The sequence below is a fragment of the Triturus cristatus genome, chromosome 12 (assembly GCF_964204655.1).
Source record: "Triturus cristatus chromosome 12, aTriCri1.1, whole genome shotgun sequence".
Classification (NCBI taxonomy): Eukaryota; Metazoa; Chordata; class Amphibia; order Caudata; family Salamandridae; genus Triturus; species Triturus cristatus.
The window spans coordinates 277,799,031-277,822,618 of record NC_140595.1 but is presented as its reverse complement, the minus strand read 5'-3'; the positions used below and the strand labels follow the sequence as shown (position 1 = coordinate 277,822,618).

Genomic DNA, 23,588 nt, shown 5'->3' with positions numbered 1-23,588 from the left:
AAACACTGTTTGCGTGCTCGGGAGAAGAATCTTGCAAACACGCATTTGAAAAGCGCGAACAAGCAAAAAATTATGCGAAGCCGCGGAATTTTTGGCAATTCCGCATTCTCTGCGTAACGCGAATTTACCCAAATTCCGCGAGCGGAACAGAATTTACTGCCCAGGCCTACTGAAATGCACATTTTCGAGCAGATGACAGCTCGCATTTACCACCTGCAGGTGGCTAACTATATGGGGTGCTGGTGGGAAGAGGACAGGACAGACTGGTGCAGGTGGGAGGACCATGAACGCTCCTGCCATGCCATGGGAGGGCGATTAGCCGGGCCAGGCAGTGACTGTGCCCACAGACTCTGTCCCATACTTCTGCAAGTGTACCGGATGCAATGTCCAACCTATAGAGCGAGACCCAATGCTCCTGCAACTGGAAAACACGAGTGCGGGAAAACAAGTCACTTGTGATCGAGTTGCAGCCCATAAAAAAGCATAGTTTCTATTTTCGGGTTTCATATCACAGCCAACTTTAGGCAGCCCAGTATTCAGGCATGAGGAGATAACATATTTAGCTGCAAAGATAAAAAAAACAGGTACCCCACCCACCCCCCTGAGTTAACGTTCGGTTTTAGAGGGAGCAGGGCCTACTGTAGGTGGCCCAACGCTCTGGAATTTCTTGCCAGAATACTCATGGCTTGAAACCAAACATGAATGCCCAAGCAAAACTGGCGTCAAGAAACCTACAAATATGTGGTGTGTGCCTCAAATGTGTTATTTCACTGATTTGTCTTATGAGCAAGTGTAAGATGAAGACGCATTAGATAGGGTGCTAGACTGGGTCCCTAGAAAGTTTAACACACAATATATATTCAACGGGATTCTATGCAGTACCTTGGAATGACATGGGAGACCAGTAATGGGACATTTGGGGGTCATATAGAGCTTTGTGTCCCAACGGCTGCAAACACACCAAGAAGCAAAATGAATTTGGACAGGGGATCTGGTGAACTATATATAGAAACAGTCCAGGCGGAACTGCCTGGCCAAGTCCTCTCTGATCCAGAACACAAGCAACCCATGACCAGTTTTGACCTTATTGGGACTCATCAGCTTGGTTCCAGTGGTAAAGTTTGCACTGGACTGTACAGTTCCCATTGCAGCAGGGCCAAGACTCATTTGCAAATGGCTGGGTCCAGATTGAGGTGGCATGGTGTGCAAAAAAACGATGAACTGAGATGTGGCCTTGAGTAATTACCAGTGGCTGGGATCAATTTATACATTCTAGCCATCACTTTCTGTAGGCTTTAGGGTGATGACCTAATTGGGACACGTATGTCTCTAGATGTGGGTCCCGTCCACACTGTGCCACTGGAACCAAGAAATGTCTGGCTTATGAGCCATAATAAGGGCAAAATCAGTCTGTGGTTGCTTGTACTCCATTTCAGAGAAAGCCTGGCAGTTCGAGTTGGACTGTTCCCATTGGAGAAGGGTCAAGACTGATTTGCAAATGGCTGGGTCGAAACTGATGTTTGAAGGCTTGTAAAATAACCATGGACTGGGATGCAGACCGAGTAATTACCAGTGACTCAAGCATTTCATCTGTCACTTTTTTGTGAGTATCGGGTCTAATGAATGTAAACTAAATACATCAAAAACTGAAATAGCAGTGTGTGGGAATTGGACCAACTATGACTGATCTAACATCTTGCCTAAAGAACATGGGCCAGATGTACTATTTACTGGCTGCAAAATTCTGGGCGCAATCTGTGATGAGTAAATACTTTTAGGAACTGACCTATGCACCATTTGGTAAAAAACAGAATCAGATGGAGTCGCAATCCAGCCCACCTAATAATATTCTTTAGGTCGGTTGCTAAGCGTGGGGGGGGCCGCCGTGCCGGGAAATGACTTGAGTCACTTGAGTTTGGCGCTCCGCTCCAGGAGCCCGAATAATGCTTATTTTCCTACCTGACATCACAGCTGTGTGGAGTTTTGCCTGCTATGCTTTGAATCGACGATATAGGGGAGGCTTGGTGTCCTTTGTCTGGCCCCACAGCATGCCTTAGAGACACCACATCCCAGCAGGCGGAGATGTGGCCTGCTGATTTGTGAATAGCTGCCCTGGGGTGAGCCAGGTTGTTGATGGCGTGGCTGCTGTCTACCCTGCCTTTGATCGTGAGGTGGAGGGCAGGTGCGACCTGTGGGGCTGGTGATGGCGGGGAGGTCGCAGAGCTCCTTACTGTAATTTTGCAACACAGCCTTTGTGGGAACAGAGTCCTGCATTTGAATACTTTTTGGCTGGCCTCCAGCTATCCTCCAGACATAGGCAGATGTCTTCCTAAACCACGACAAGGCAGTATAGCTAAGACACAACACATGTGCGTACCTGAGCCGGTAACTCAGTTGCTTCCTAAAAACATTGTTCCTGAACTGTCTCACTGTAGTGACTATTGGGTCACGCCGGTGTTTACTTGCTGTGCAGTGTTTCAGTGTGACTCATGCAAGTATCCAGTGATCCAAACATGGGGAGGGCTTACCAGAAGCAAAGTAAATTAATATTTTAGCAACAAAAAGTCTGTAGAGCTCGAGAAGGTGAAAAGAATGCTGTAGATGAGATGCCACCAGGTACTGCGGATGAAACCAAAGCACTACTGCATGACTTGAAGGCTGGACAGGTGGCCATAGGAGAAAAGCTGGATTCTGTGCACTTCCGACTCGAACCCTTATCAGAGTGTTTGGATAAACATGCTGAGCAAATTGATGGCGCTGACTGCCGTATCTCAGATCTTGAAGACAATGGTGTGGCACCTGCGTGGCCTATTATAGTCCACCTGCTCAATTATTGGGACAGAAATACAAATTTAAGGCTAGCCAGGGAACAGGGTCCCCTGCGTTAACAGAGTTCTGATATTGCCATCTTCCTTGAGTTTATAATTGCTGTCCTAGAGGCCAGAAAGACATTCTCAAATGTTAAAAATCTGCTGCGTAATAAAGGTGCTGGTTACACTACGCTGTACCCAGCAAAACTGAGAGTAATGATTGAGAAGAAACCTACATTTTTGGGCGATCAGAAAGCTGCACTTTACTTTGCAAAACAATACCAATTACCTGGTGTTCTTGCAGCTTTGTAATCCTCTCAGCCTCTTGCATATATTGAAAAACATTTGTTATCGTATCATTTACTTCCGTTGTGTGGCAGCTTGTGCATTGTCAGTGGGGAAAAACATAGGGCCTAATTACGATGTCGGTCTGAGGCAATTGGGGAAAGAATCACCCGGCCATAGGTTGGCAGTTCTGAAAAACTCGTTAGGATAAGACCACACATGGTGCAGTTGCAAACTTGAATTTTTCAATGGGAGCTTGTGCATCAGGCCGAACCCGCCTGCAGCACAAGCTCCCATTGAAAAATGGAAGTTTGTAAACATCCCTGCACCGTGTGGTAGGCACCTCATGGTGCCTGCCCCAAGGTGCAGAGATGGTTAGGGGGGGGGGCACCATAGGTTCCCCCTAGTAGGCCCCATAGCAGAGGGCCAGGGGAGAAGGGGGCCCTGCAAAGGCCCCTCAAAGTCAGTTTCCGACAACCAATCCATGTCAGAAAGGCCAGCGTGGATTGGCTGTCGGAAACCAGCATCATAATCCCGACGGCGGAAATGCTGTCCTTAAGGGATTATGAGCACTTTCCGACTGGTCGACAAGCTCCTTGAGTCCGTCGGAACTGCGTCGGATTCCTCTGTGGGTTTAAACTCCGGCAACTGTCATTATACGGCGGTTGGACTTTAAACCTGCCATGTCGGTTGGAAAGCCTCCGACTGTTTCCGACCAACATCGTAATCAGGCTCATAGTATTTCAATAGCTTCTTACTCCCTGGAGCAGATGGTGCATCAGTATGCGTCTGCTTGTGTTACATGCAGTATAGTTCACTTGGTTTCCTTTTCTCTCCTTTTTTGTTTCTGTTGCTACCTTTCTTGGGGATTACGGTAATTTGCAGATGTTTGCGGTGATCAGTGTCGGAGGGTCACTGACTTGTTTTATAGTCAGTGAGCTAGGAAGCGGAGAATAGTTTGGAAGTTGCTATTTCAAATAAGCTTGACTGAAACTGGATTTACCTACCAACAGGGTTTCTAGACAGAGGCATGCTTTGTGGATAATGTACATTGTAAATACACTCCTCTTCTATTGTGTACTTTTGTCACATAGGTAGAACATGTGTTAAACATCGCACTTACATGACGTGACGGAACGCTGATTTCCTGGAATATTTGTGGATTAAGATATTTAGGTTAGTCCAATCATATCTTGACAGACACAATGGATCCATAATGTTACTACAGCAGGCTCGCCTTAGAGATACTCACCCCAGTAGGTTTTCAGCTAAATGCGGTGAGCGGTGCCACCTATCCATGTATAGCTTGTATTTGTGAGAGCTAGCCATATTAATATGCACAAATACACACTAGAACACTACTAGACCATCCTGTGATTTATTATAAATGTCTATGGTCCCAACACCGATTGTTTTGATATGTTCTTTGATTTGACAGAAATATGCCAAGAATGCACTGACTGACTGATAATATGGGAAGGAGACTTACATTTTGTAATAAATAAGATAAAAAGATAATCACTCCAGACATGTCTTATCTCACTCCAAAGTTCTTCCGGACAGCATGAGATGTGACTTCAAATTGCTAGATCTCTGTGAGACCTGGCACACTAAATATGTGGAAGAGATCTCCTAATCGTAGCATTGTATTGTTCATGACTCATTTCCTAGAGCAGATTTCTGGTGGTGCTCAGATGATATAATCCATTGGATCCCGGAGCAGAAACATCCCCCTAAAATGCTGGCAGACCACCCCCCGGTGTGGCTGCATATATCCTTTGCGACTGATTCTAACCAACTGCGCCCCTGAAGATTTCCATCTTGTGCGCTATTAGACTCTGCTTTTGGAGCAGATGTGGCTACTGCGATACAGGACTAGTTTATGTTAAACATATGGACAGTACATTCAATTCAGATATTTGTGGGCCATACATGTCAAAACAATTTGGAATATTAAAAACAATCCACACACAACTCCTGATGCTAGAACACTAACTCAAAGATCTTGAGAGCCGTTGCCGGAAGAGCACAAATTACATTATATTGCTCAGAGTTGCATGCACCGGCTTTTCCGAAAAAAAGGTAGGTTGCTAATTGCATCACAATCCGGTTGGCCACAATCACAGTTGCTGAAAAAGATTTGCAGGCCACCATGCTTTGGTTGACTCTCAATAATCTTCAGTAAAGTAGACATTGTTACAGACTGTTTTCCTAAAAGGAAATAGGGCTGTGTTTAAAAAAAACCATAACATTTACTTTTTTAAAAATAGTTTAAGACTTTGGCAATGGTCTCCTGGACCACTGACAACTCTTCATCAAATTTTCGTCTACATTCCCAGACGGGAAGGTGTGTCAATAGCATACCTCCATTTTGCAAATGCATTTCCACCTCCCTTGAAATGTCAGTAAATTTCCAATATTTTGCGACTGTATTTTAGCTGCAAAACATGATCCATAAGATAACAATTCAATATTTGGAAGGAACACCTATGACACACCCCTTTCAAATGATGAGTCTTTATTCATCCGAAATCCCTTTTGGGAGTCGGAAAAAACGTTTTTGCCTCCTAAAATAGTAAAGGTATTTTATCAGATTTGCAATCTCTGAATGGGAGCATTTTCAAAAATTACAGTGCCTAGTCCATCTGTCCATGGCACTTAAAAACCCTTTAAACCAAGTCTGTAATCTGGGCCGATGGTGAACTCCAGTCTCTTCCTGGTAGTAGAAGATAATGGGGAGAGGAGTTGGCCTAACGGCTAGGGCGGTCGACCTTGAATCTGGGGAACTGGGTTCGAGTCTCAGCAATGACGCTGAACATCCTGTGATTCTGGGCAAATGACTTTATCTCCCGGTGCCTAACAAAAATGAATATGTCCTCCTGTAATGCAACTGGTGCTATGTAAAGCTCTCTGATACCCGATTCAGGTCAAGTTCGCGTTATATAAAACTCTTTAAAAAAATTAAAATGATAATCAAGCTACCAAAGGATCTTCCTAAATCACATGATCCAAGCATCACATTTTCCCTTACTTTGGCTTCCCTCTAAAGGTGCAACCGTCCACTCATTGATTTTCCGTCTAGACTATTCCAACAATGTCTACCTCAGAGCCACTTGTCACCTTCTTTGTAGTCTGCAGATAATTCAGAATGCAGCCCCAAGACAAACTACCTACTCCCATCTCATCAGTTAATCCACTTTTAAACTTTTTTCTGAGAGACAGAAGCATTACCTTTACAGCAACACGTATGCCTCATTTAGACATCCACAGCACTCTTCCCTCAGATGTACTCAACAGAAATCACCAAATGATATTGTGGGACCCACTCTTGGCCATTCCTCCCTTTAAAAAGCCTTGCTCAGACAGAAACTCTTTCCTTTTCCAGGCAGCCAAGAAGCTGATCTTAATTCCTGCTAGAATAAAAGCAAGTAACAACCATTCTGAATATTAAAAACACGGCTCTTGCCACATGCATAAATAATAAATAATTCCGGAAAAAAAGGGAATGAATATGCATGCATGACCGTGTGTATTCTCTGAGTTTTCTACCACAACTCATGGAAATGGGCAGCTACCAGCTTGCAAAACCATGATTCAAGCATTTATCCGGTCCTCACACAGCACCCCTGACACCTCCCATGAAGATCAGTTACAATCAATACCCTAACAACCATATGCTCACAAAGACCACCGAGTAACTGGAAGTGATTTAGAGAGTTTTGCCAACTCTTAGGAGGTATGAAATGAAATGCTACTTACATTTTCAATACAATATGAAAAGGTAAGATATTAAAGTAATGAACATATGGACTGTCAGAGACTGATTGATGCTGCTGTTATTTTGAGCACTATTTAGTTAATTGTCAGATGTAAAAGTGTATATGTGATGTCATCAGCAGTGCATTGCGGGGGTGCAAGTCATAATTAGCTCAACTAACTATAACGGCCGAATTTCTCTGGTTTTTTACGAGTGAAATGTCCAACTAACTATAACGTCCCTGATACCTGTGGTTTATTCAGTGAAGTTCTAAGGTTTTTTAAATGATAATTTCTAACTCAAACATCCCTGAAACCTATGTTTTTTTCAGTGAATTTCAAAGGTTTTTAAATGCTAATTTCTAACTATAACGTCCCTGAAACCTATGTTTTTTTCAGTGAATTTCAAAGGTTTTTAAATGCTAATTTCTAACTATAACGTCCCTGAAACCTATATTTTTTTCAGCGAATTTCAAAGGTTTTTTAAATGCTAATTTCTAACTATGCCTACAGAGGTAGGACATGTGCAGAAAGAGGAAGAAAGGCACAGAAAGAAGCAAGAGAAATGCAGAAAGAGGCAACAGAGGTGCAGAAAGAGGCCTTGTTGCAAAGTCATCCTAAGCCCCCAACTTTTTGCTGACTGGTACTGGTGGTAACTGACTCTGACCAACCAGGCCCGGAGCCAGTGCTATTCTTAAAGACACTTAGAATACAGTGAAAACACCTACATACACTAGGGTACACTATGGGTTGGGGTAACCCTGTGATTGGCATGACCTCCCCTGTAAGGCCCTGGTACATAATAGGGCAGGGGGATTAAAACTACCTATAACTCAGAGGTGCAGAAAGAGGCAAGTGAAGTGAAGAAAGAAGCAACAGAGGTACTGAAAGAGGCAAGTGAGGTGCAGAAAGAAGCAAGTGAAGTGCAGAAAGAGGCAAGAGAGGTGCAGAAAGAGGCAAGAGAGGTACAGAAAGAGGCAGGCAGGGTGCAGTAAGAAGGAAGAGAAGTGCAGAAAGAGGCAAGAGAGCTGACGAAAGAAGCAACAGAGCTCTAGAAAGAAGCAAGAGAAGTGCAGAAGGAGACAAGTGAGGTGCAGAAAGAAGCCAGAGCAGTGCAGAAAGAACCAACAGAGGTGCAAAAAGAGGCAAGAGGAGTACAGAAAAAGGTGGGAGAGGTGCATAAAGAGGCAAGAGAGGTACAGAAAGAGGCTGGAGGGGTGCAGAAAGAAGGAAGAGAAGGCCAGAATGAAGCAACAGAGGTGCTGAAAGAGGCAAGAAAAGTGCAGAAAGAGACAAGTGAGATGCAGAAACAGGCAAGAAAGGTACAGAAAGAGGGAAGACAAGTGCAGACACGGAACAGGGGTGCAGAAAGAGGCAAGAGGCGTCCAGAAAAAAGCAATAGAGGTATAGAAGGAGGCAAGAGAAGAGCAGAAATAAGCAACAGAGGTATAGAAGGAGGCAAGAGAACTGCAGAAAGAGGCAAGAAATTTGCAGAAACAAGCAAAAGAGGTACATAAAGAGACAACAGGGGTGCAGAAAGAAGCAGGACAGGTGCAGAAAGAACCACGGAAAGTGCAGAATAAAGGAACAGGAGTGCAGAAAAAGGCAAGAGAAGTGCAGAAAGAGGCAAGAGAAGTGCAGAAAGAAGCAAATGAGGTGCAGAATGAGGCAAGAGAAGTGCAGAAAGAGGCTAGAAAGTTGCAGAAATAGGCTAAAGATGTACAGAAAGTGGTAACAGAGGTGCAGAAAGAGACAAGAGAGGTGCAGCTACAGGTAAAAGCGGTGCAGAAAGAGGCATGCAGAAAGAAGCAAGAGAGGTGCAGAAAGAAGCAAGAGCAGTGCAAAAGAGGCACGTGAGGTGCAGAAGGAGGCAAGAGAACTGCAGAAAGAGGCAAGAGAGTTACAGAAACAGGCAAAAGAGGTGCAGAAAGAGGGAACAGGTGGGCAGACTGAGGCAAGAGAGGTGAAGAAAGAGGGGTGCAGAAAAAGGCAAGAGGGATGCAGAAATTTAGAACAGAGGTGCAGGAAGAAACCAGAGCAGTGCATAAAGAACCAACAGGGGTAAGTAAGAGGCAAAGAGGGGTACAGAAAGAGGCAAGTGAAGTACAGAACAAAGCAAAAGAAGTGCAGAAAGAACCAACAGAGGTGGAAAGAGAGGCATGAAGGGTTCAGAAAGGGGTAGGAGAGGTGCACAAAGAGGCAAGAGGGGCACAGAAAGAGGCAGGAGGGGTGCAGAAACAGGAAGAAAACTGCAGAAAGAACCAACAAAGGTGCTAAAAGAGGCACAAAGGGTGCAGAAAGACAAGACAGGTGAAGAAAGAAGGAACAGAGGTACAGAAAGAGGTAAGAGTGGTATAGAAAGATGAAAGAGAGGTGTAGAAAGAGGCAAGAGAGATGCACAAATAGGGAAGAGGGGTGCAGAAACAGGTAAAATTGGTGCAGAAAGAAGCAAGTGAGGTGCAGAAAGAGACAAGAGAAGTGCAGAAAGAGGCAAGAAAGTTACAAAAAAGGCAAGTGAAGAGCAGAAGGAGGCAAGCGAACTGCAGAAAGAGGCAATAGAGGTGCAGAAAGAAGCAACAGTAGTGCGGGAAGAGTGGTGGAGAGAGGCACGAGGGGTGCAGAAAGAAGCAAGATGGGTACAGAAAGAAACAAAAGAAGTGCAGAAAGAAGGACAGAGGTGCAGAAAGAGGCAAAAAGGGTGAGGAAAGGCATGAGAGGGGTACAGATAAAGGCAATAAAGGTGCAGAAAGAGGGAAGAAGTGTGCAGAAAGTAGAAGAGATTTGCAGAAAGAGGCAAGAGAAGTGCAAAAAAAGAAAGAATTGTGCAGAAAGAAACAACAGAAATGCAGAAAGAGGCAAGAGAGGTACAGAAGAAAGCAAGATTGGGTTGCACACCATTAGTACCAATTTAACACCCACATTAAGCAATAAGTAACAGGTGACCATTCTAGGTTTGCAAAGGGCCTTCCACCACTCGGTAACACTTGTCACTGTATTTTTGGTAACGTTTGAGCCGTTTGAGATAGAAACAAGGCTGTTTTTGTTTAAATCTGCAGATTAGGGAGCAGATCATGAATTAGGTGGCTAATGCAGAAAATTTATAATTGCAGTTGCATAATTCCAATGGCCCTGCTCATACCTCTGACTAGGTCCAGAAGTGCTTCTCAGTGATTCTTTCTTTTTTTGTCTCACTGACTTCATAGTTGAGCATCTATGGAAAGGAGGAAGACTAAACCGGACGTTACCACTCCACAACACAGACTACCATACCACATAATTACTCTCCATAACACATAATCCCACTCTACATAATTCCTATATACTAAAGACCACATACTTTCTATCCACATAATTTCACTGCACAACATACCACATAATTCCACTACACACAACGTACATCCCCTCCACTCCAAAAAACATTAGTAAAAAACTTTTACATTTACGCCAATAGCTCTAATTTTCGCAAATGCGAAACCTATTACACTGCAAATACAATACAGTTTGCAGAGTGGTGGAGAAAGGGTGCTGGGCCTTCGACCAGCGCTCAGGAATTCCGCTGCGTAGGACTCACAGGAGGTACCAGCAGGGCTTCATGACCCCAAAGTCCCTCAGGAGTAAATTGGACTTAATCCCCCACCCCGTAGTCAGCCAGGAGGCGTGTTTATAGAGTGTTGGAGAAAGGGGGGCATGGCCTCCGAAGGCGTCTTAGCAATCCCACTGTGTGGGACTTACTGGAGGTAACAAGAGGGGTAGTTGCCCCCCCAAGGACATCCTTGGGGGCCAACTGCCGCTCCTATTACCTCCAGTAAGTCCCACACAGCAGGATTGCTAAGTTCTTATAGCAGGCTACGTCCCCTTTGCCCACCACTCTGCAAACACACTCCCTGGCGCACTCTTGGATGAGGCTAGAAGTCCCTTTTTCTGCTGGGGGTCCTTTAGGATCCAACAAGCCTACCTCTTACCTCCAGTAAGCCCTACACAGTGGGATTGCTGAGGGGTGGATAAAGGCCACAACCACTTTCCCTACCACTCTGCAAACGCGCCTCCTGGCGTGTTCTAAGTTGGGGTATTAAGTACCCTTCATTCCTGAGGCTCCCTGGGGGCCAACTAGCCCACCAGGTACCTCCAGTAAGTGCCACACACCTGGATTGCTGAGAGTGGTCTGAGGCGATGCCCCCTTTTTATACCACTCTGCAAACGCAGCTCCTGGTGCACTGCTGCTCGGAGGATGAAGTCCACTTGTGTCCTGAGGTCCTAAGGTCACAAGAGGACCTCATCGCCCCACCACCTGTGCGCCAAGAGGCGAGTTTGCAGAGTGGTGAAAAAAGGGGCATGGCCTCGGGCCACCCCTCTGCAATCCAGCTGTGTGGCACTTACTGGAGGTACCTGGTGGGCTAGTTGGCCCCAGGGACCCTCAGTATTCCAGGGGACTTAATTCCCAAACTTAGAACGCACCAGGGGGCGCATTTGCAGAGTGGTGCAGGGAGGGGGCGAGGCCTCCGGTGAGATGCCAGCTTTTTTTAAAATATATTTTTAGAAGTGCGGCTGTGTGGCCCCCCTTTAGTATTTTTGGGGCCCTGTGGAACCCATCCCCCAGGGCCTGACCCCTTCTTATAAAAAAAAACAAATTAGAAAGGGAAGGGAGCCGCGCGGCCCCCCTCCCAAGGCCAATTTCGGCCCCGTGGACCCAATGCCCTTGGATATGGCCTCCTTTTTAAAATATATTTCTAAGGAAGGGGGGCCACGTTGCCCCCCCTTCCCTGGGCCTCTTTTGGCCCCAGGGGCCCCATCCCCAGAGGCATGGCCTCTATTTAAAAAAAATATTTATAGGGAAGGGGTGCTGCTTGGCCCCCCTTCCCTGGGCCACTATTGGCCCCGGGGACCCCATCCCCCATGACAATTTCAGCTCTGTGGACCCCATCCCCCAGGGCGCGGCCATTCTGGGGTCCCCAGGGTATGGGGCCCTGGGGACCCCGGGGCCGGCCCATAGCATTGGGGACCATGGAGGGAGCCCCAATGCCACACGGTCCCAGCCGGCTCCCCGCCTCCTGCGGGAGACTGCATTGCTTTTGGAAAAGGGGAGCTGCTAACATGCAGCTCCCCTTGCCCAAAACTAATTCTGCTTTGCTTCAACAAAGCAAAGCAGAGTTTGTTATGACAGGGCGGGAGCCATGCTCCCGCCCTGCCATAGCAAACGGCAATGTCCCGGGGTCGGGCACCCTGGGACATTGCCAGAGCCGGCCCTGGGGGGGGTGGCAGTCCCCAGCGCCATCAAGGTCTCTAGGAGGGGGGCCGCACGGCCCCCCTCCATACATTTTCAAAGCCCCGGGGAGGTGGTGGTCCCCAGGGCTTGGGGTGCCCACGAGGCCGCCTGCACATAATTAGGAATGCCCCGGGACGGTGGTGGTCCCCTGCTGCTGGGGGGCCGCGTGCCCCCCCCACATATGATAAACAATGCCCTGGGGAGGTGGCGGTTCCTGAGGCTGTGGGGGCTCCCACACTATAATTAAGAATTGCCCCCGGGACCTGGCCCACCCGGTGCCTTGAAACAAACAAACCGCGGGAGAACGTGCTTCGTTTTTAAAATAATTACAGCCAGATTCGTGCTCCCATCACAAATTCGGACGAAATTATTTTTAAAAAAGCGCTTTTTGTGCTGGGGGTCCCTGTGGGAGCCCCTGAGCAGCACTAGGTGGTCAGGGTGTTTCTACCTTGCCCCCTTTTCTTCATTTTTCACTTTTTTCCCCCTTTTTCTTGTGACTCGGTTACCGATTCACAAGATGGCTGCCAACACATTCTGCTTTGGAGTGTTGGCAGCCAATCAGAAGTTAGCTCTCCTCCTCGATGCTCAGATATATACATTTTTATTTATTGAATTTCTCAGCAACTACTGAACAGATTTACATCATTTTGGACCAAGAGCTACCTTTTTGCTAAATCTGGTGTAATTCCATTGAGCAGTTCGGGCTGTAGCCGTGTATAAAGTTCCTATGGAAATTAACATTGGGACAACGTGTCTTGGGACCTCTCTTTCTCAGCCCCCGCTTGAGGAATCACTCTGAAACTGTCAAGACAGGAGCTGACCTGAGTGAACCTTTTTTTGGGAAACTTTTGAGGAAGATTCTTCAAACGGCGCCAAAGAGATTGGCAAAAGAAAAAACGCTTTTTGAATAGAAACAAGGTCGTAACTATAACTACCTACTGGCAACTGCCAGTAGGTAATATATATATATATATATATATATATATATATATATATATTCCAAACGAAAAGCACCCAACGTTGGAGGTCCACACACAGCGTGTCTTTTCGGGTGCTTTTCGTTTGGAATATTAGCGGCCTACCCAGGTCGCGGAGGGCCCCCCTGCTGAAAGTGCGGGTCCGACGCTGGTACTATACCTGCATCAATGGAACAACGTGTGGTTTGGCAAGGGTGAGAACAGCATTGCGGCAACTGTGTTGAACAGAGCGACCCACTTGGGACTTTTTTATTCATTGAAGGAGTTGGGGTGGCGGTATCTACGACTTCAAGTGCCATAAAGGATTGAGCTGACATGCCCATGAGGCGGGACTTAAAAAACATTTAAATAAGATACTTTGCCGCCTCCCATCTTCATACGCCATTCCTGTGAACAAGGGTGAAACGATACCTGAAACGCGTAGGGAATTCATGGCTGAACTCTGCTGTGTCCACGCAATTGTTTTGAGATGCTGCCTGGCGAAATAAATGATAAAGACACACTGTGTGTGGACCTCCAACGTTGGGTGCTTTTCGTTTGGAATATATATATATATATATATATATATATATATATATATATATATATATATATATATATATATATATATATATATATATATATATATATATATATATATATATATATATATATATATATATATATATATATATATACCTACTGGCGATCGCCAGTAGGTAGTTCTAGTTAGGACCCTGTTTCCATAGGAAAACCGCAACATTCTATTTTGAATAACTTTGGCGCCGGTCGACGAATCCTCGCAAAATTTTCAAAATAGGTGGGGCGCTGCGCTCCGCTCCTACCCTGAAAGTCTCGGGGGGATTCGTCAAGCGGGGGCTGAGATAAAAGGGGGGTCCCAAAACGCGTTTTTCCCATGCATTTTTCCATAGGACCTTTAGACACAGCTACAGCCCGAACGGCTGAACAGAGTTCCTTGAAATTTGGCAGAGAGGTAGTCTACAGGTCAAGGAAGTGCCTTTTGTAGGTTTGGTGTAAATCTGTTCAGTAGATTCTGAGAAAATAGCCTTTAAATCAATAGCTTACGGTGCGCTTACGGTGCGCTTACCGTACGCGTACGGTGACGTGCGCGAGCGCGATTCTGATTGGCTGTTCGATCTAAGTAAACATTCGAATCGGTCGAAACCAGGAAGCGGCGGCCGCCATTTTCTCTCTCGCACTCTGAGGGGGGCAGCATAAACAAAGTCAAAAAACATCTAAAGGGGTAGTATATTTAGTTCTTAACCACCCAGCATCGATATAGGTGTCCCCCAACAACCCCCAAGGCCCAAAAAACAATTTTAATTTTTTTCGAAAAATCGCCGATTACGCGTACGGTTAAAATTATAAAAAAAAAAAAAAATTATCCACACTTTCCCCACCCCGTGTGCAAATGGTGCCCGAAGGGCACCATTTGTGCATGTCATATTTAAAGCAAGGAAACTAAAAATGAATACCTTTCACAACGAAGCACATAATATGTCCCCCATGTGCGCACGGTGCGCAAAGCGCATCGTGCGTACATGGCCCATCCCGCGTAACGTGGGCACGCGGTGCGCGCAGCGCGCCGCGTGACCACCGTGCGTGCACGACACTAACTGCGTAAAGTGGGCGCGCGTTGCGCGAAGCGCACCGCGTGCTCACTGTGCGCGCACGGTGCACGAAGCGCACCGTGCGCGCACGGAACGAACTGCGTTAACTGGGCGCGCACGCCACGAATGGCGTAAAGTAACTTAGCATTTTAAAAAACGTACAAATTCACTGAAAAAACCATAGGTTTCACACACGTTATAGTTAGGAATTAGCATTTAAAAAACCTTGCAAATTCACTGAAAAAACCATAGGTTTCACACAAGTTATAGTTAGCTGTACATTTCACTCGTAAAAAACCAATGAAATTCCCCCGTTATAGTTAGTGCAGGCAACTATAACTCACGCGACCGCAATCCTCTGCTGATGACATATGTGTCTTTATGAAAAAAAAATATTTGTAATATATGTATAGCTAAAATTTAATGGAAGAAGACATGGGCAAATAAGTGTCTAAATACAGTATTAGCATCAGCAGAGGATTGCGGTCGCGTGAGTTATAGTTGCCTGCACTAACTATAACGGGGGAATTTCATTGGTTTTTTACGAGTGAAATGTACAGCTAACTATAACTTGTGTGAAACCTATGGTTTTTTCAGTGAATATATATATATATATATATATATATATATACACATACTAGTCAATATACAGATACCTCAGACGGCAGTTTTGCTCAGATAGCCACACATTTTAAAATCATGTGGATTATAGAAACACATACATTTAAAGATAGGGAAGGAAATAGAAATGCACAAACTCACCGGAATTCTGGGATCTCTTTTGCAAATTTGATCAACTGTTGGATCACAAATGTACTGAGATCGCTGAAGTGCTGGAGAAGCAAGGCTGTCTCAAAGGAGCAATTCTGCTCCTCAATCTGCGTTCTTCTCTGTTCTTCGCTAGGTGTCTCAAAGATGGGTGACAGAGACTCCTCTGTGGTGGGTGACTGACTACAAGGAGATAGGGAAAGACTGCTAGAGTTCCGACAGCGCCTGTTCCTAGATCTCCTAAAATGAGCATACAGAGTGTCTGGAGGCTGCAAAGAAATATAAAATAGAGCGAGAAAAATAGATTAATGTTACGTTGTTTTTCACACATTAGTTTTAACCCCTTCGACGCTTATGACGGAACGGTTCCGTCATGCACGTCGGTTGGGCTGTGCTTATGACGGAACCGTTCCGTCATGGCCCCGCCCGCGCTCAGAACCTTCAGCACTGCGCGGAAATCCGCGCAGCGCTGAACTTTGCTCCAAGTCAAACTTAGTAACAAGAGGAATGCCACTTGGGTCTCATGTAATCGACCTTTCAAGACTTTGCGACCAGCATAGGGTTTTCACACAAATGACTGTCTCTGTAAGAACGTCTTCATCTCCCTAGTGTCCCAGTCATGCTTTTTGTAAAACAGTGCAGGAATTTGACACGTTTTATGGCCTTGAAGGGAACTTCTGAATAACTCTTATTCTTAAATCGTGGATTACATAGAGGGACTTCAGTGTATACCTTGGAACAACACCATAGAATGAGCTGCAGTATATCAGACTGGATGACGTTGGGGCGATGGTAAAATGGTGAAGAAGTGGGCTGTGGTGGAGATACGTTGCTTGAAGCATAGGCTACCCTTGACACATGACTCCATCAAACTTCAAAAGAATGACTATCTGCAGGGCAAGGTCAGGAGAACTAAGACTGACTATTCCAGTATCCCAAAAGGACATATTTAGGCCAGCAAGAAGGAAGTGTACTCAAACACTAGTGGAATCATGTAGCAAGAAAGAGGACAGATTGGGAGCAAAAAAGAACAGAAAGACAAGATGAAGATGCCGGTGTAGCTGGATGGTAGTGGAACACCAATGCAAGAAGCAGGCAGCGCAGGAATAGAAAATGTAGGAACACTACTGACGAAGCAGCCTCAAAACAACGAGTAAAGGCTTCCCTAAAGAGGAGGACAACCAATCTGTCAGATTATTTAGTTCAGGAAAAATGTGTCCTTTTAGGAACATAAAAGCTGAAAGAAGGGTGGACATTAGCATGCCACAGTCCTTGTAGGCCCTTGCCCATGTGTGAACATGCAGAAGTGATGGTTGCCTCTTTTTTATGCACTGTCTGCAGAGCTGTCCATCTCGACCATGCTCTGCTCTGAGCTCTACACTGTGGACCCAAGCCTCCCCCGTGAAGCCCTGTCTCAGCAGTATGGATTCTCCAACAACGAGCATATTCGAAAGAGAGGAGAACGTCCATGCACCGGTTCCATGATGGGAAATTCCACTGCTGACCAGGGGTGAGCGATACCAAAGGGGATGATGGACGGAGCGCTTGAGCAAATCAAACACTCACCCCCAATCAACTGATCTGGGTTTAATCCATCATCATTCTTTAGCTCACTCCGCCACCCCAGTTCAAACATGGCTATATGCAAATCAGTCTGACCCTGTGCCTCATGGGAACAGTCCAGCCCGAAGTGCCAGGAGTGAGGCTCTGTCAGAATGTTTGCTTTTATTGTAAACTCAGGCTTGGGTAACTGAAAAAAGACTGTCACGTATCGGACTTTAATGCATTTATTATTATTAAATACCTAAATGAGTGCCTGAAGGAAGCGTAAGGCTTAGAAAACACGCCTGCTTGCTTTTAAGAGGAACCATCCGAATTGTGGAAATGAAGGAATATGTCCTTGTGTGTTACGTTTTCATTGGTCGCGTTAACAGGCAGGAAAAGCGACCATTCTCCAAAGTCCTCTAAGAGACAGGGCAGCTATAGCAGCCGCAAGGAGAGGTGACTTTGCAAGTTCCCTCTTGAACTACGGGATGGTAATATCAAGGACGCCTGCTTCAAGGCACTTCCTAGAATGTGAACACAAGTATTCAATGTCCTGTGCAGGAGAAGAACCAACCCCCGCTGACCTCACCTTGCTCCACAGTGCACCCTGCCCAAGAGACAGATACCAGATACCGGTGCTTGGGATAAGGTGGGACATATGGACCACCTGATGGATGGATGCTGCAACACTGAGCCCCGACTTCATGCGTGATGGAACGGTAAGGTACACAGGGGACCTTTACATCACTTGCAATATACAAATACACAAATCCAGCCATGCTCCAGGACAGCTAGTTATAACTTAGGTGGTGAGGAGGTCAAATGATGAGGGATGTGTGATGAAATATGATTGTGGCATATCTAAACTTTGCCCTAACCGTAATGTGAACATTACTTGCTGTTTCTAATTTCTGTATTCATTACTGTACACACTGTGTAGGTGCGAACTGTGTATAATACATAATCATAATCATGGAGTATAAAATATAAATACTGTGTACTGATTTGTTGTGTGAGTTAGTGCTCTACTGTAACATCTGCAGATAAGAAATCCTCTAACAGGTTCAGCCTGCTCACAACACTCCTGGCATGCAGGAATAAACAAGGGGACACCCGACAGCTTTTCTTTTCTTTTTGGGGGGGGCTTAGGACATCTGCTGACTCTGACACAAATAATTTGGAGCTAAGGCAACATTACATTAAATATTTCAAGTGACTTGCGTTAGATGGATAGATGGATAGATAGATAGATAGATAGATAGATAGATAGATAGATAGATAGATAGATAGATAGATAGATTCTATGAATTCAGCAGCTGCAAGACACACTTATCCTTTACACAATTCTATACATTTGGCGGTTCCAGCAGTAGCTTTTCCATATTGTATTCAGTCACCTGTCCTCAGATAGACAGCTAGCTAGATGGATCGGTAGATGGATAAACAGATGGAAGGTGGCCATATTGGTGGATGGAGCAATGAATGCTTAAAGGAATATACTCATGGGTTGGGCAAAACATTTGAACTTTATAAGGAGTTTAGTGTGGTTCAGGTAAAAAAACATGGTATTTGTGAGAGCTTCCGTGTAGATCTTGAATCCAAGGCGTAGTTTATATAAGGACTTCTGTGTGCAAAAGTTATAGAATTTGTGAATATAGATATTTCTTCCACTCTAAAATCAAAACAGAAATCAACATGATCTGGACTCATTTACATTTGTAACCACCACCCGCCTGCAAGGGTCCCCACCCGCCTGCAAGGGTCCCCACCCGCCTGAAGGGTCCCCGTATTTTCACCCACACGTTTTAACCTCAGAGCGACTGCACCTAAGCATTGTGTTCTTTGGATTTTATTAAAATAAGGTCTGCCTCTTTTTTGTTATCAAGGTGAGGTAATGCAGTATTCTACCTGCCTTTTTGGGATGATAAGTGGACAGCAATGAACTGCAGTAACTGACAACTATGGTGAATTTATTCGAGCCTACAATTTTCTTTCTTTAGTCATCTCGATTTTTTTCCAGGTAGATGCGTCAGGTGGAAGAAATGTTGGTTCGAAGGCAATAAGGTTGCAATGTTTCCCAAAAAAGACCCTACTATATAATAATGCAATTTGAAGGAATGGTAGCATACATTAGAGAAAAAAGAACTTTGCCCTATATCTCCATTTCAGTACTACTGTAATTTTAGGCACAGATGCGACACAAACACCCTCCACACCTGAGATTAAAACTAAGCGGCATATTTACAAGGGGATTGTGCCACCAGAACGTCACTTTCTTTGACGTTCCGGTGGCGCAATGTCATGCACCATATTTACAAAGTGGAATCAATCCTCATTTTCTGCCTTCAGGCCGCTTTGTAAATATGGTACCCTTACATGCAGGTATCTGCATGAAAGGGGCGTGCAATGGGTGTTCTTGTGGGTGTTCCACCACAACACCCATTGCTTTTTGATGCTGCCCCAGATTGACAAGGATGTGTAAATCTTAGACAGTGCCAAAAACTAACACCATGCAAAAGCAGCCATTACAACGAGGAGAAATACTTTTATTTCTCCTAGTTTTTGCTTTTTCAGCACACATAGAAACAGCAAAATGCCATGAACGATTTTATTCTGTGCAGGAAGGTGTCCCTTCCTGCACATAAACAATCATGTAATAATAATGACGATTTGCTACTTCTATGTGTGCTGCAGACTGCAGCACACATAAAAGTAACAAATTACCATTATTCTGCACATAAGCTATCATTCCCTGCAACGCAGGCACCATTGCACTATGGAGCAAGGGTGACTGTGTTGACGCTAGGCAGCAATTTTTGGCGCTTGGGAAAACACAGGTGTGCACCGTATTGTTGTAAATATGCCGCATCTTTGCGTTTTGGAAATGGCGGCGCGTTTAGCTGCAAAATTTGCTGCAGCTCCACGCTCCATCATTTTCTTGTTATTGTACCCCTTAGATTCTTACACAACCTGCTCCAAATCGTCGAACATATCTCTATGCCTACTTTATTGCTTGCCAAATTTGGTGATGAGATGGTGGTTGCAGAAAGTTGCAAGAAAGTGAACTGAATCCAGCGTCAGGGCCCAAGTACATAATTAAGAAACCTTTATAGTCCCAAATACAAAGATAAAACAAAGAACAAATATATTTGCTAAGGTTAAAAAATAGACAAAGTACCAGATACATCAGTTTATGGAACCTAAGCAACCTTAGCTCCTCCCGGCTATTTATGGCCCATCCTCCACAGGTCACCATCATTCATGCACAGATCTGGAGTTGTGGTGTAATGATGCTGCATTGGAGCACTGGAGAGTAACAGTCATGTCACAGTAGCACTGTGGGCGAGTGACTGGAGTACAGAACAAAGGCACCATCAGCTCACCTGCATCCTTCTCACCATGTTGGCAGCAAGAATTGTCCCACTGTTACCTTAACCATTAAACATCAGAAGCTGTGGGGTCACTCTTCCCTGCATCGAGCCATTGCATGAATGCAGGATGTTTGTCGGGTTCGCGGCGGTTGCCGTTCCCCGACATCCTGTAAACACACACAACACTGCCGGGATACTCACTTTCGGTTGGAAGATGAGCCCCGGTCTAGTTCCTGCAGAGCACTGAAGCACTTCCGGGGGAAACGCTTTTAGCTCGCGCCTCCCGCCGGCTCTGTGCTTCAGATTTCGTCAGAGGCTCACGTCGAGTGGGAGTTTCCAGAGACCCACCGTTCTGTGAGTACCAGTCTATTTCGTTGCCAAACGCGTTGGAGCGTTAACTTGTGTTCCTGGTTACCGTGCGGTAGCGGTAACAACTGAGGTTTTCCTGATCACCGCGCTGGAGCGCATATATTGTTTATTCCTTGCTACCACGCTGGAGCGTTAGCTTTGGGGTATTTTGTATCACCGCGCTGGAGCGCATATATTGTTCTTTCATATCACCGTGCTGGAGCGCTAATACTGTGTTGTCATATCACCGCGCTGGAGCGCTACCCTTGTGTTTTCTTGTTTCCTCACTGGAACACCAACAGGCTTGTTTTCTTTTGCCAACCGTGCAGGAGAGCTACGTCCCTAATACAATTGGGGGTCCACGCATATGCACCATCTTTAGGTCCTTTGAGGGTTCAGCGCAGGAGCGCTACATCTTACGTTTTTGGGAGTCAGAGCACAGTGCAATCCTTCTTTCGTTGTGACTAGCACAGGGGCGCTTCATCTTTTAGTTCCTCGAACCCGCGCAGGAGCGCATGCTCTTGCTTTACGGGGGGCCCATGCTGGGGAGCTCTCCTGGAGTATTCAGTTCCGTATTGAACAACACGAAAAGTTGGAGACCGTGAGCAGCAGACACACCGGTGAGTCCTGGCAGGATAGCGCTTGTGTGTGTTTTAGGGAAGGTTTGATAAAGGGCGAAAGCAGGGGATCTTTACCAATTAGATTCTTGTTCTGTTTTCCAGTTGTCCCCGGAATATCCTGCGCAGCACCTTCCACGCATTATCACCTCATCCCCGTTTTCTGGCTCCTTTCCTTGCGTCCATCTCATCCCTGTTGGGTCCTGGTCCCAGGGGAGGTCAGGTGGGGACAAGGACGGGTGCTCCTGTCGTCTCTGCGGAATCACTTCGCAAGCAAAAGTAAGTCTTGTGGGGTACCCGACAGAATCTGAAGCCCACGTTACCTATTCCACCCAGACGACATGAGCGACCAGGAGGTCACCTTGCGCGACATAGCAGTCATGCTGGCTGCCATGCAAACCGAGAACCTAAGTCTACGCCACGATATCACTACCCTACTGGGTCAAGTGGCGTCCGGGGTTACCAGTCCTTGGGGAACCACTCCTAGTCACAGAGTCATACAAGAAGGGTTGTTGCGCCCACCAACTTTCACCTTTGGGGGCCCTCCGCTGCCACCGATCCGAGCACTGCCATACAAGTCGTCACACCCCATCCTGTACAACTGGCACCACCTGAACGTTTCTACGGCGACAGTACCAAGTATGGGATCTTCATCCACCAGTGTCACTTGCACTTCATGGGCAGAAACAAGGCTTTTCCCGATGACGCATCCAAGATCGCTTACATCTTATCATACATGGGGGGAGACGCAGCTCAGTGGTCCATTTCATTTGTGGAAAACGACGATCCCATGCTTCACCACTTGCCAACATTCCAGGAAACCATGCGGCATATGTTCGCTCGTCACACCTTTGTACAGGCTGCAGACAATGAGTTGCTAAACCTAAAGCAAGGTAATCAAGACCTGCTACATTACATCACCCGATTCAGCCGGCTTGTCATCGAGGCCCATTGGCCAGAGGATAAAAAGGTGTCAGTTTTCTACCGAGGCCTACGGGAAGATCTGAAGGATCTCATCTCCCAGTTGCCCAACCCGCCTGAGGAAATAGGTCCTTTTATAGACTTAGTGGTGAAGATGAATTTCCGACTACAGGAAAGAAGGACCGATAAAGGGAGAAACAGCGACCATCGTTTCCTGTCCAGTGGAGACAAGGGCGCCGAAAAGGCCAAAGATGAAGCAACTCCTCCAAGTGACACATCCGAACCCATGCAGATCGGGGGCATAAGAGGGCCGTTGACTAGTCAAGAGAGAGAAAAAAGGAGAAAACAGAACCAATGTCTCTATTGTGGGAAGAGCGGACATTTCGTCAGGGAATGTCCAGTGAAACCCTCCAAAACAAGAGGCAGAAGGCCGTTTGCGTTACCCGTCACCAAAAGTGATTCGATGGGAAACGAGACAACCCAGTAGACAAGGGGATCCGTCCTCTGGGTTCTTCGTATAACGCCTCAGCGATCCCTGCAGTACTGGACGGCAGTCATCACGTAGGAATAGAAGTCACCTTACAAAATCAGGCGGGCAGAACCTGGTCGGTTACAGCCATGCTGGATTCCGGTGCGACAGGCAGCTTTATTGACACCGTTTATCTACGCACCTTGGGCATAGCCACAGTAGCAAAGGAGCAACCTGAAACGGTCAAGGCTGTTGACGGAACGGATTTGACTTCCGGCCCTATCAGGCATCAAACAGAGAACATGATCATGTCCTTTGTCAACCAGCACGCTGAGGCTGTTTGTTTCGACGTTATCGACGCTCCTCAATTCAAGATCATCCTGGGGTTACCATGGTTAGTGAAGCACAATCCCCGGATCGATTGGGTGGCCAGAATAATACACCTGGATTCTGAATACTGCTGCACAACCTGTTACATGAAGGACATTCTAACGGGGACTCGCGCCATACAGGCGCGGTCCCTACCGATAGATGGCATGGGGACGGTTTCCCAAGCAAACATACCAGAGGAGTATCAGGACCTAGCGGAGGTGTTCGATAAGAAGGGGGCCAACACTCTGCCTCCTCACCGATCGTTCGACTGCCGCATTGATTTGATCCCTGGCTCCACGCTGCCTTGCAGCAGGATATATTCTCTCACAGAGAAGGAGAATACTCACCTTCGTTCGTATTTGGATGAGTTTTTGGACAACGGCTTTATTCGCCATTCTAGGTCTCCGGTTTCCTCTCCTCTTTGTGTCGAAGAAGGAAGGCGATCTGAGGACCTGTATTGACTTTCGGGCGATGAA

At 46.1% G+C, this 23,588-nt stretch overlaps 1 protein-coding gene across 8 annotated transcripts in view; it reads right to left on the bottom strand.

Moving 5' to 3' along the window:
- NR1I3 (nuclear receptor subfamily 1 group I member 3) overlaps window positions 1-23,588 on the bottom strand; it is an 858,363-nt gene that overhangs the window by 263,692 nt on the left and 571,083 nt on the right. For all 8 annotated transcript variants that reach the window (XM_085638659.1, XM_085638656.1, XM_085638661.1 and 5 more), the window contains one exon: window positions 15,464-15,738. In XM_085638659.1, the coding sequence (XP_085494785.1) occupies window positions 15,464-15,738 (275 nt within the window). The remainder of the gene's footprint in view (window positions 1-15,463; window positions 15,739-23,588) is intronic.